General features: G+C 42.7%; 2 protein-coding genes across 2 annotated transcripts; one reads left to right on the top strand and one right to left on the bottom strand.

The window, feature by feature from the left end:
• Nucleotides 1–3,014: 3,014 nt before the first annotated feature.
• Nucleotides 3,015–8,136, top strand: col10a1a (collagen, type X, alpha 1a). The gene is made up of 3 exons (XM_018663741.2): nt 3,015–3,143; nt 3,508–3,631; nt 5,655–8,136. The coding sequence occupies exons 2-3, from the start codon at nt 3,523–3,525 to the stop codon at nt 7,487–7,489; spliced, it is 1,944 nt and encodes a 647-aa protein (XP_018519257.1). The 5' UTR covers nt 3,015–3,143; nt 3,508–3,522; the 3' UTR covers nt 7,490–8,136.
• A 2,885-nt stretch (nt 8,137–11,021) lies between these two features.
• marcksb (myristoylated alanine-rich protein kinase C substrate b) lies at nt 11,022–13,793 on the bottom strand. Its single transcript, XM_018663748.2, is given in 3 exon segments — nt 11,022–11,947; nt 11,949–12,356; nt 13,408–13,793. Coding segments are annotated over 3 exon segments (693 nt in total). The 5' UTR covers nt 13,504–13,793; the 3' UTR covers nt 11,022–11,758.

Genomic DNA, 13,793 nt, shown 5'->3' on the forward strand with positions numbered 1-13,793 from the left:
AACAAGCAGGACCTCTCATTGCCAGCTTATGTCCTCCGCCGGAAGGTCAGGCGATGAAAATTTGCCCAGTCACTGATTCCCATGCTTGTTTTTAATTTTTGTAATCTTTGGAATCAATGGAAAACAATAGAAGTTTGCATCAAAATATTCCTGTACACATTTACGAAAAGTGAAATCGACGTGATCCTGAAACGAAGCTGAGCAGCTTCCATGTGCTCTCAATGACTTTGGGTGTGTCACGCTCATAATCAGCTATTTTCTTGCTTTTCTAAATACAGTAAAAGTGTTTTATGTCATATATCAAGTGTATGAAGTGACATGAAACTGAAAGCATGTGTGTATTTTACAGCGAAGGGGCGCTCGGCAATATAAGGGCAGAGCGACGTCACCACCTTCAGTTTGAAGGCTGTTAACCTAATTCCTAATGGTTATTACAATGAGGCCTGCAGACCACATCAAGCATCTGCGGTACTGTAATGAGCAGAGCAGGGAGAGAGCCCTGCCATGCACATTCATGGGCTTCAATTCTGCCACTATAAGCACAAGGACACAGAGTCCTTGTCAAATGAGCGCAGTGGCGTGTTTAGAAAATAAAAAATATGCTGCAAGGTTATAAACAACATCCAAATTACACTGTTAATTCAAGTCTTCCTCAAGCCAAAGTATACTCTGGGTTTCAAGACTGAGCATGAATGTTTCATCCCCCTTTACAGACTCACATGCAGATGCAGGTTGTTGTTAGTTTTTTATACAAAAAGAGATGAATCATTGTTCTCAGAACATTTGACTAAAAATGGAGAACCTCTTTTGCAGTGGTTTCTCCATGTTTGAAAAAACATAAATAAACTGAAATTATCTGAACCTATAAACATATAAAATCCTAACTCCACCCTCTGTTGCTCTGTCATTTCATCTAAATCTGACTGAAGCTGGAATGGCTGGGCCTACTCTTCCTTTTGGGGCACAAACATAAAGAGATTTTAAAATAATATAGTATAAGTTAAAAAAAAAAGAAAGAAACTGGTGGCATAGGAGCATGAAGTGTGGTGTTCCCCAGTAATTCAATCAAAACAGGAAGTTTCAGCTGCTGAGTACTTGGGTAAACAAAGATAAAGCAAGAGCAAACACGTGCAATCAAAATGAAAACTTGCGTTTATGATACTGGCTTGAATGTGATCCCCCTCCTGCTCGAGATACACGAGTCACGTGCAGATGTAATGTGACGGTTCTCTATCATCACACCGCCTCAGGTAGTCAGTCTGCACCTCTGCTGTAACCCATCGCTCCTGTCTTGGTTATGAACAGAATTCCAAACATTGTGAAATGAAGATCACAAATTACATTATGTTTTATTTGACAGGAAGAGCATACTTAAACAAAGCTTGCCAAACATGATTAAGTGCTATAAGCCAGAGAAGGTAGCACTTTGGAAAATTGCAGATAATTTCGTCTAATTTACTAAATTAAAAAAAAGGGGGGCGGGGGGGTTCAAACAAGCTCCATGTTGTACAATCTTTAATTATACCCACGGTGAAAGACGCCTGTCACAGTCACGTGTAGTGAAGACCCCTTCATATAGAAACTTGGTGAGGCCCTCGATCGTGCAACTTGTCACCACCATTTCTGCAAATATATACATGTTGTCAGCAGTATGCAAAGTATACACATAATGAGAACACAGGAAGAACATATACCATAAATGGTCCCATGTTCAGGAAGATTTTGGGATGGAATATAGAGTACCCTACACATCGTTTACGGCTGCTTGTGTGTTTGAGAACATGTGATTATTTGGGTGTATGCATTTCCTATGTGGCCTGCCTGAAATTGAGAAATTACAGTTGGAGGATCTCAAAGTAAGCAAGGCAAGGTGGAGGGTGAGGGTGAGGGAGGATAATACTGGAGGATAGAGCTGATTGAGGAAATACAACATCACGACAGAAACCAGCTGTAATTGTAGGAATAGTCCTGAAACCTCTGATGATGTATGTGCACTAAAGGGGGGGGCCAAAAATAACAAGTGACCACAGGGGCATGGCCCCTTCTCCAGGGCAGCAGCAGCAACAGCAGCAGCCTCTTGTACAGGAGAGGTGCAGTGCAACAGTAAAACCTGCCCTCTGGTGTCCAAACATAAGAAGTGCACATGAGGGCTGTCGCACACTGAGCTGCATTCACAAGGCTGCACAGAAACAAGCCCAAATGTCTTTTCCAGTGGCTCCTTATATAGTTTTATTAGCTGTTTTGAGGGTGAAACACTTACAAAAATACACAAACTTAAGAAAAAGTATTCATCCTGAAATAGAGGCTGAAATCAACGCCACTTTGTCCTCTATCAGCCACAATGACAAGCTGACCAAATAATACCCAGGAAATGTACACAACTAAATATATGAAAAACTAAATAAGTCAGTCCCTTAAATGATTGCATTACTTTTGGAATAAACGTAATTATTTGCTTTCAATCTAAGGCAAGAAAGGTAAAGGCGAGTCTCCACCAGCCGGCTGGACAAGATGTAAATTTGGAGTCTGGTACTTTACATCCTCAATGCAGGGCTTTGTGAGGCAGCACAAGTACAAATCTGGTGTTCAGTTTTTGACTATTTATTTTATATTTTCATGTTTATACAGGGGGGTCTTATAAACATCCATTAATATAAACATGTCCTGTGCATAAAAAGTTAAATGTTGCAGAATCACTGTGAATACAAGAGTAACAAGGCTGAAAATGAAAAGGTGTCATTAGTATTCCTCTTGTTTGTGTTCTTTGTTTATGTATTCATTTATTTATTTATTTTTTGCTTTGAACATGATTATTTTCTAGTTCAGAAGAAGACTGAAATAAGTGATAATCATGTGTCTGGATATTCAAGACATGGAGGCTCCCTGATGTGACATGCCCGCTTTGGGCAGATCTGTCTGCTAATTACAGCCTAGCTGTGGAGGGAGGTACTTGCATGGTGGGGGCTCCCTTTTTTTTTTTTTTTTTTTTTTTTAATGATGCGAGGGGAAGATATGGTATAAATACCCACATCATTGTACTGGAAGGCAGCATATCCTCAGTTGTGCTCCTACCCTAAGGATATACAGCAGTGCCAGAAGCTCACTGGTGCTGAAGAGACTGTTTTTCCCCCCTTTGGATGCTGGTATGTGTGTTTTCTCTTCCACTCTAAACAGCTCTATCTCTGGAGGAGTGTAGTCAACATCTTGGCTTTGTCTAGGCCTACAATGACAGGCTGGTGAAGGGAGGCAGATTTTGGCTGGTTTGGAGCTTTGTGGGTGATATTGCGAGAGTCCTGAAAGAACCAGGATGCTCTGACTCAATCAAAACTTGAAATTTACACCCTGTTACTCTAGCTTATCTTAATATTAGTCACTTATTGAGTTTCTGTAAAGATGTATAACATGTACACTTAGCTGAGAAAGTTTTTAGGCTTGAGAAAACTGAAGCTTGCTGACACTGTGTTTTTTAGACTGGCTGTGCTAACTGGCTCCTTGTTTCTCCTGCAGGTTTGACCTTGTAAGATGGACATACGAGTAGCGTGCATCCTCCTCCTCATGGCCACCTTGACGGCAGCCCATGGGAAAGGGTATGTGGTGAAGAAGGTGGTGCCCTACCCCGTGAAGAGCCACAGTAAGAAACACAACCTCCTGCTCTCTTTTTGCTCCCATTTCTACTTTTTATGCCACAGTTGTCTTCAGAACTGTCTTCAGAAACTAAGCCTAAAGTCAGATTTTCCCTTCTAATGACTTATTTTTCCTCAAGCAACATTTCGTGACAGTCTCGTCTTACCTTTAAATCTTCAGCAAGGGAATAAGCATCTTTGTTGTGGCCAATATGGGCAGCATAAGTAGCCAGACAGATGCTCGCCACAGCCAGCTGCACTTTACTTTGAAAACTCAACTCCACCTTGCTCTGAAACCTATCGTGCACTCTGATTGGCTGCAACAAGTGTGCATGCTTCTCCAATCACACAGTCCATTTAGATCTGGGATTTGAATAAGGGCACTGATTTACTCAGTGCAGAGCTTTGCAGTTTTCTTCCGCTGGGATTTGCTTGGATTTGATAAACACATCTAATTTCAGTGTTTCTTTCACTGTTTTTGTAGTTTTGACTGAGGATTTTATTTTTCTCTCATGCAGCCGAGACGATCACATTAGCAACAATTTTAATGAACTTATTGTTAGACTTTTTACATTTTCTGATCATGAGGGCATAATAAGTACTATTAATTTATTTATTTTATATTTTTTTTGTCTTTTTAAAATTTAGTGCTGAATATTCGTGTGAATGTCATGTTTCCTATTGTTTGTCATTTGCTGGTTTGGATGATCGAAACCAAATATTTTGAGGAGCATAATGTTGTTCTTGTATTAAGTGTATTTTTAAATAATTTTTTCTTGTTTCAGTCATTTTAGCTATAAATGCTGCCAGTTCATTTGCTTTCAGACACTCGATATTCAAGACATATATAAGAATGAGAAAAATGTCTCTGGTATATTCAGAGCCCTGCTAGATTGATTAACTACATTTTAAAAATGTTAAGTATGGTGTGGGCTGAAATGCCTTACAAAAATACAAAATGTTGCTTCTGTGTGAAAAAACACACTGCTATTTTTATTTGAGAAAGTAGCTGTTAGTGAATTATTTTTAGTTGGACACTGACAATTACAGTCCAGTCACCCAACAGTGTGGTTTGTTTGGGTGTGCCTGGTTAACACAGAAGTAGAAACATCTGTTTGTCTTTATCCAAACTCGGCTGCAGTTAGCCCAGGAGTGAGCCTTTTACACTCACACACATGTGACCACATTAAGGCATCAAATAAAACGAGACTCCCTCTCATTTAGACCTACTGTTTCGCAAACAAGACACAAGATGTCTCTTAAAACTCTTTGGCTGTACACATAAAATCTGTATTTTTTAGTCTATTTAGATTTTTTTTTAAATAAATATAAATAAAAATAATAAATCAAATATACAATGTAAATCTATATTTTAAAAAGAGAGCAAAGAAAGCCAAAAGACAAACTACATTTCTACACAAGAGGTATTTTATCAGATTTAAGTACAAACTTAAGTACAGGAATAGTTCAATGGGGGGGAAAACTTGCCCCACCTCTAATTGGGAATCAAATATAATTGAATCAGAACCAATCAGTAAATTACTTGCAGCTACCATTTTTGATTTCATGGTGCTACACAAAACAGTACTGAATGAGGTTATCCCTCATTTGAACTTTTTTTCCCCTTGAAATTCATCTCACATTTGATTGCTGAACAAAAAAATTCAATCATACATAAACTCAGACCTGAGAGCTTATACTTTTTGAATGAATTGTAATAAGAAGCACCAGAGACACTAGTCCCTGGATTCTAAGATATCATTGTATGAATATGATACTCAGACTACATGTTCACATTTCACAATGTAATAACAAACTAAACTAGATGTTTCAAAAAGTAGAGTTGATCCTGGTTGTAACTCTACATTTTAATTTTAGTACTACATCATTCCAATACATTACAGTGTAACTTATAATGATAATAACATGTAACACCCAGTTGACGAGTGCTTTCACATTGTGTCCATTTCCACCGGTTGTTGCTGTTTCTCTGAGTGGTACTGATGATGCTCACTCTTTCACTCTTCACAGTGGTGTCAGTGGCAGGTGAGCCTGGTCCTCCAGGTGAGCCTGGCCCTGAGGGACCTCAGGGCCCTCCTGGCCCCCCAGGTGAGAGTGCTGAAGGTCTGCCTGGACCCCAAGGACCTCCTGGACCTCCTGGAGCCCCTGGTCGCTCCATCTCTGGCAAACCTGGATCCCCAGGTGGACCTGGCAAACCTGGCAACGACGGCGCACCTGGTGAGAAGGGTGACACTGGAGCCACTGGCCCTCAGGGACCTAGGGGATTCTCAGGATCTCCTGGAAGCCCCGGACCTGCTGGCCTCTCTGCTACTGGCAAGCCTGGACCTGCTGGTCTTCCTGGAGCAATGGGACCTAGAGGAGAGCCTGGTCTGAAAGGACACCCAGGTATTCCTGGTCTTCCAGGTTCTAAGGGGGATAGAGGGGTTGGAGCTCCTGGACCTCAGGGTGAGACAGGACCTGAAGGACCTATGGGTCCACCAGGAGCACCAGGTGCAGATGCAGTTGGAAAACCAGGAAAACCAGGTGCACCTGGTGAGCCAGGAAAGTCAGGTAGCCCAGGTAGGGATGGTGCAACTGGTCCCATGGGACCACAGGGTCCTAAGGGACACACTGGAGCCCCAGGTGTAGGTCTGCCAGGTAAACCAGGTGAGAATGGCGCCCCAGGCCTGCCTGGCCAAGTTGGCCCTAAAGGCCACCAGGGACCTGCTGGAGCCCCTGGTGCCCCTGGAGTCCCCGGATATGGAAAGCCAGGTGCAAATGGACAGAAGGGAGAGAGGGGAGCTACAGGTCCCACTGGTGCCACAGGTCCAAAGGGTGAGCAAGGTCACACAGGATATACTGGTGCAACTGGTGCCACTGGCCCCACTGGTCCCACTGGACCTCAGGGTGAAACAGGTGCTCCTGGTGAACCTGGTGCCGTTGGCCCAAAAGGTGACACAGGTGCAACTGGACCTCAGGGGCCTAAGGGAAACAAGGGAGATCAGGGACCACAGGGTTTCCAAGGTAAACAGGGTTACCCAGGTGCAGCTGGTCCTCCTGGCCCCAGGGGAGCCACTGGACCCTCAGGTAACAAAGGTGATGTAGGTGCCCCAGGTACCCCAGGTGCTCCAGGTATTCCTGGCCCTGCTGGACCCAAAGGTCATCCTGGCCGTGCAGGTGAACCAGGTTCTGCTGGTTCTGACGGTGCTCCAGGTGAAAAGGGACCTGCTGGGCCTCAGGGTCCTGCTGGTGCCCCTGGTCATAAGGGACACCCAGGTCTCCCTGGTCCTCCTGGCCCTGCTGGTTTGGCTGCTAAGGGTGTCCCCGGACCTCAGGGTCCTCCTGGTCTTCCCGGTGAGCCTGGTGCTGATGGAGAAACTGGCCCAGCTGGCCCCCCTGGTCCCCCAGGTCCCCCTGGCGAGGTTGTGTTTGAGAAGGGCAAGGGAATTAGTGAGGTTATGGTTAAGTCCCCCATGTCTGCTTTTACTGCATCTCTTGCTACCCCCTACCCTGCTGCTGGCAGCCCCATCAAGTTTGACCAGATAGTGTACAATGCTGAGAATCACTATGACCCTGAGACTGGCATTTTTACTTGCCAGGTTCCTGGAGTTTACTATTTTGCCTACAGCATCCATGTTAATGGAGCTCATGCCCTGGTTGCTCTGTACAAGAATGGCCAGCCTGTTATGTTCACTTATGATGAATACAACAAGGGCTTCCTGGACCAGATGTCCGGTAGCGCTGTCCTCTTGCTCGATGAGCAGGACACAGTCTACGTCCAGATCCCTGATGATGAGGCCAATGGTGTCTTTGCTGCCGAGAATGTCCACTGCTCTTTCTCTGGGTTCCTCATTGCCTCAACGTGATACGTTGATACAGTAGTTCCCTAAAGCCAACCAACTAAATTTGCAATCTATTTCTCAAACTAAAGTAAACTCCCTGTTCATTTTTCCTCAGCCAAACAGACAGGTAGTTCACCCTTCTTTGAGGAATAGTAGCATCTCGACTTGAAAACTACAAGAAATAGGTGCTTAGAAGAAGGAAAACTAATTTATGAAAACAGGTGATCAGGGATGGGGGAAGCAATCCACAAAGTTACCAGTGAGCTTTTGTAATGGAGACAGCATGTGAAATTGAGGTGTTAAAACTGTGTTGTGTCCTGACTTTTTCTTTTCCACTCTGTTCTTTTATACTGACGTCAACTGGTGACTCTTAATTTAGTGTTTGTCTGTTTTATTTTGTTTGTTTTTGTACAACCTTGTTTTTGTTTGGGTGACCAGTAATCTTATTAAAAGTACACAAATACTTTCTGTGCAACATGTTGTAACTGTTGTCCTTGTATGTGACTTGAATATTGTGAAATGTTAATGGTCAAATTGACCGTTATACTGAAATAAGTCACCAGAATACTGTCATAAAAACACCAACTGTTTACCAGCAACAACGTTATATCCCTGAACATGCATTATGTCATGTAAAGCATAATGACCAAAATAAAAGATGTCTAAACAAATGTTTTGACTCAGGAGCACTTTTTAAATGGAAACCAAATTAATATTAGCAATTAACTATTTTTTTCTATATAAGAATTACATGGAGGAACATACAAAATAATACAAAAACATTATTATCAATTATGCACTCAAGTTTATGTGAAAATATTTTTATGAAAGAAAATGAATGCCTCCCTAATACACTGGAGTTAGAGGTCAACAACAGAGTGGTGGCTCTTTGAGCTGGGAGGGATTTCCTATTCAAGACCATGTCAACGTGTTAGCTTGAACATGAGTCTAGGAGGGGAATGGTTTGTGACCTTATTAGCGGCCCATTATTTTTGCAATAAATTACAAACTCAGAGTTAAAACTATCTACTATAAAAAAAAAATACTCTATTTCAAATACCTTACATTCAGAGTGAGCATTAACTGCAAAATGTACTTAAGTATCAGAAGTAAAATTACTCATCGTGCAGAATGTCCACTTTCAGGTCATTATGCTATTACATGTTATATTATTGCATTATTCCATCTGAAAACATTTTATTGTTCCACATTTTGTTCTGTAATAAGACACCATATTTTAGAAGCTCATGATGAGTTTTGTATCTAAATCTTCATCTGCAAAGTGACTGCTGACAAATAACTGTAGAAGAGTGAAAAGTGTAATATTTTCCCCAGAAATGTGGTGAAGCAGAAGCATAGAGAATCACAAAAGAGAAATACCATCACAAGATTAACCTGCTGGGGGGCAGAACCTTTACCTGTGTATACAAATACTACTCTGCTGAAATAATACTGAATTTAACAACATGACTTTATTAGAGATCATGTGAAAACAGTATAAAAAATGAACACTCATAATCTCATAATACAGGACCAACCTTAGTTGATCTGTACTTACAAACCTGCAATTAATCAAATTACCATAAAGAACTGATGTGGGGTCTTTGGTTAAAAAAAAAAAAACCTTGGGACATACAGCACAAACTTAATTAAAGTCGTTTTCCACACCACTCGTCCCTGTATGGAAGCTGAGATGGATGAGGATCATAACATTTGAATCTTTTCCCCACATGATGGCTACCGGTCGTCTGCTTGGCAGCCACAGTTTACAAAATCTACTCTACCGTGCAAGTCTGAGTATGGGTGTGCTGAAAATAGTTGCTATGTGGGATGAGAGACAGGGATGGTCCTCTAGCAGGGCAGCAGCTGTTTGATCTTCCCTGGGAGAGAGAGAGAGAGAGAGAGAGACAGTGGTTAGGTGAGGGGCCCAAGGGACAGGACAGAGAGGAAGCTGGTTGATGGAAACCGCTGGTGATTGCCATCTGACGGGACTGCCATTCAGAGACGGTCTGTGGTTGGTGCAAGAGGTGGGACAGACAGGAACACAGTCGGAAAGCTGCCTCTGGTCAACTCCACAGGCCACACTCCAAAATTATCTGCTGCACTTTGAGAGATATTCCACTTTGATGTGGTTTTGTTTTTTAGGGGGCTAACTTCTCTCTATTTATCTGTTTGTATTAACACTCTTGTTTATCCATCTGTCCAAAAAGAGCCTAACGAAGGAACTGAGGAAGGAACTGGTATGAAGACATCCTGAGAAAGATGGGAGCAGTGTGTGGCATGATGGGATACGTCATGGCTGTGAGCTGCATTTGAGCCACACCAGGGAAGCAAATCCCTCATCAACCTGACCGAGATGGATGTGCAGACCAGGAAGCAGAAATAGAAATATTATGTGTAAAACACACCCTTCCTGCGGTGGCCAATGCTGCAATACAGAGGGTTAAACTGGGTGCAGAGGAAATAGACGGGTTGAAATGAGGCTGGGCACAGCTGTGGGCAGCTAAAAAACACCCTGGAGACTTTTGCTGCGATCTCTTCTACTATTAAAAAGATTCTGGTGTTTTTATGGGTTTTTTGGGGTTTCGTCAAAGGAATCTCAACATGCTGTGGTGAACTCAGGCATTGGTTAAAGCTGCTTGCTGCAGATACTAAAACTCTGGACAGCGTAAAAGTGTTTGTTTCAAACACTATCATTTATGGTGCAAAACCAGCAGTTCTGTGATTGAATCAAACACAACTCACCGTGAATCTCTTCACATAATTATGCTGTGGTGGCTCCCCGAGTCATTTCCTAAAAATACTGTAGGGCAGAGAGCACATCTAACTTTGTCTCACTGCAAATTTGGCTGGTTTAGAGAAAAAAATGTGCTTGTGATAATCACATACATTTTAAGATGTGATGGAGGTGGTCTAAAACGGATGGTTCAAGAGCCATTTTGTTTCCTTTATTAAAATTGGATCAATAAAGATGTAACTGAAAGGGCATATTTTGTGAAAATGGAATCACACTTGCTCTACATTATTAAACAAAAGCTGGTTACATCTTTCCTATATAGGCAATATTTACATGATCTTTTAACTAATGCAATTAATGTAATTACACAACCCGGTTAAGAATTTCACACCTAATTCATACTAATTATATTTTTTCCAAGTGTGACAGATTACAGCATCTAAATCTTCACTCCAGGTTTTATATACTGCCTGTACACGCCCAATTTTTTTCAGTAATGTACCACATGAGGGTGCTGTAAAGCAAAGAATTCATGGGTGCATTTATTCGTCTAGTGGCTGATCTCAGCCATAAATGCCAGCCTGAAATTTCACACCTACTCAAGCTACAGAAATTAATCAGTGGAACATTTGATATTTGGTAAATGCTATAAATAAATCAGCTCAGAGTGCAAATTCATGTCATTCTTCAACCCTAATACTACTTTATAGGCTATGTTAGATTCCATATTGAATAAGGTGAAGCCTCATTATATTCAAAATGATTCTGTTCATTTGTGTTTTAGTGTAGATGTTGCAGTCATCACAACTTGATGCAAAATTTGCTTAAAACATCTCCCAATTTTATTCAATCTTACAAATGGTGAAAAACAAGAAAACTTCATTTACAATGGGTAATCTGTTAAAAACTTCAGTCATTTAGGTACATCTCAGTCATAAAACCAGTAATATCAAAGTCTATACAACGTGCATTACTACAGAGTTTTGAAATGGTGGAATCTAAATGGAAGGTGATGAGCATCTATTGTTTTGACAGTTAACTAAATCTAGTTCATTCAGGAATGGTTGTGTCCACAGGAGCGTCGAGCTTAAAGAGTTGTAAACAACTGTGCACTGCAAAGACAACATTTAAGACTTGGTTTAGGACTTTCCCTTTAAATATCACAATGTGTCAAATCTTGCAGACACAGCTTTAGCTGCTACATCCAATTGCCCAGCACCAAATACTTCGATTAAATATGTCAAATTCAGCAACGTGTCAACACAGTCATGGTTTCATGTAGAAAAACATTCACACTCGCATTCGCACTTTCACACTCACCCACGTCACAAATGCAAGCACCAATGAGCAGTGAGGAAGCAGCACACTCGCCAGTACGCCTCCTGTCCATCACTGCCACGGACATTGCAGTCATATTGGATGAGATGGTTGGAGAATAGTAAACAAACACCAACAAAAAATAAACAAAAAAAATCCCTGGTTTTAGACAAGTCCTCATCGCATTCCTTCAGACGGGCTCCATCATCTCCTTCATTCCGGTGTCTTGTTCAGCAGGATTACTCGGCAGCAGCGGCGGCCTCTGGACTGGCTGCCGTCTCTGGTTCAGTGGGTGAAGCTTCAGCTGGTTTCTCCTCTCCGCCTCCTGCTGCTGCTGCTGCTGCTGCTCCTTCCTCTGCCTTCGCCTCCTCCTTGGCCTCTGGCTCCTCAGCTGCAGCCTCCTTGGCTCCCTCCTCACCAGCCTCGGCCCGGCTTGGTCTCCTCAGCGGCTGCCTCCTCTGATGCCGCCTTCTCTCCTTCGGCTGGTTCTGCTGCCGCCGCTGCAGCTCCTTCCTCTGCTGCCTCCTCAGACTCCTTCTTGGTCTTCTTGAAAGAGAAGCCGCTCAGCTTGAAGGAGGGTTTCTTGAAGGAGAAACGCTTTTTCTTCTGCTTGCCGTCCTCGCTGGTGGATGGAGTGCCTTCCTCCGGCTTGGCAGAAGCTTCTCCATTTGTGGCTGTGGGCTCCTTCTCTCCATTGGCCTCGGCACCCTCTACTTTCTCGCCTTCTTCTTTTGGCGCCTCCTCAGTAGGAGTGCTGCCGTTGGCCTGAACATCAGCTTTGTTGGCCTCCTCTGCAGCTGGAGAGGCATCCCCATTGGTCTTGGCATGGCCATTCTCCTGGAATAAAACAATACAAAATTTCATTCCTGAACAAGCACATCATCATGCCATTTAAGTTAAAGGGATTTGGACTCTGTTCATTGCTTGTAGCCCTGCATTTGAGGCCAAACCTTGGCCTATTTATGAACATGTGAATGCAAGAATACCACCTGCAAAATCTGGCGTGCTCGCATTTAATCAAATGCACCGGCTAGTTGTAACCAATAGGAAAATATCCCCAAAAATGCAGCAACATCTGTTACTAGGAGAGTGACGACAGATCTGTAGCTCTCAGCAGTAGGCTACTCGGTTAGACTGCAGTACCGCCGGGATCCAGCAGGTGGCGTTTAATGTGGGGACGATGGAAACAACATAAGAATTTAGGGATTCTTTTCCCCATTTATTTTAACGCCCCATATAGTCAACCAAAGTGTGTTTTTTTTAAGTTGGAAACACTTCTCTCGTCTCATTCTCTGTGCTTTTTTTCTCCTTTCTCTCTCTCTTTTTTAACAACCGGTTGATTTTGAGGGTTGTGGGCGTACAAAAAACGTGGCTTCTTTCTTGAACCTGGCAACAAAGGCGTGGTATCGTGTTTAAAATGGCCATGCCACAGAGAGAACGGCCGCAAACCCCCGCTGCACACATCTCAACCAAATGAATTAAAACAGCAGAGTTTAGGACAGCTAAAACCCAAGGAGCAGCTGTGAGATGTTTAGAATAAATTAAAATGCATTTTGAATCCTTATGTCAAACATTTATCAGATTAGTTATGCTGCCTGAGCCCCTTCATATTCAGAGTGAATAAAAAAATAGGCGTGTAACAATTAAAAGAATTTCATTTATGTAGAAAAAACTGAGTTTGAAGTAATACGGCGCTGAATAAACCTTAAAATTATAACAAAGCACTCGCCGGTGAAAATGGATACATGTGGCCACTTTCCCTGAAAGCCGGTGAGCGTGGGGATGCGCTACAGGGAACATGGAGCACGCCATTGACGCAACACATTGCTAAATTGAGACAAAATTCCGCGTGAGCTATCAAGATTTCAGTAATTCAAACACCGTCTACCTGGCCGTTGGCCTTTGCTGCAACAGCTGCACCTTCTGCCGGCTTTTCCACCGCGGCTTCCTCTTTTCCAGCGGTTTTGGAGATTTGTGCTCCCATGCTTTTTGGTCCAACAAAGGAACCCCAACCGATGAAATGAATGAACAAAGACCGCAAAGCTTCCTGCCCCCCAAAAATTTCAAGTCAAAACGCCGACACCTCCTTCTCCAACCGAAGCCGAGGAATCAGCCCGAAACCGAAGTGACCGCAAAGAGGGTACGTGTGAGAACTTGCAAAAAAAATGCGGCGAAGACGCAAAAAGAAACGTGAAATCTCCTCGATTTTTTTTCGAGCGGAGTTTGTAAATGGAGAAATTGGCCCCGCCGCAAATGAGATGCGGAGTACAACGC

The sequence above is a fragment of the Lates calcarifer genome, linkage group LG19, assembly GCF_001640805.2.
Source record: "Lates calcarifer isolate ASB-BC8 linkage group LG19, TLL_Latcal_v3, whole genome shotgun sequence".
NCBI lineage: Eukaryota > Metazoa > Chordata > Actinopteri > Centropomidae > Lates > Lates calcarifer.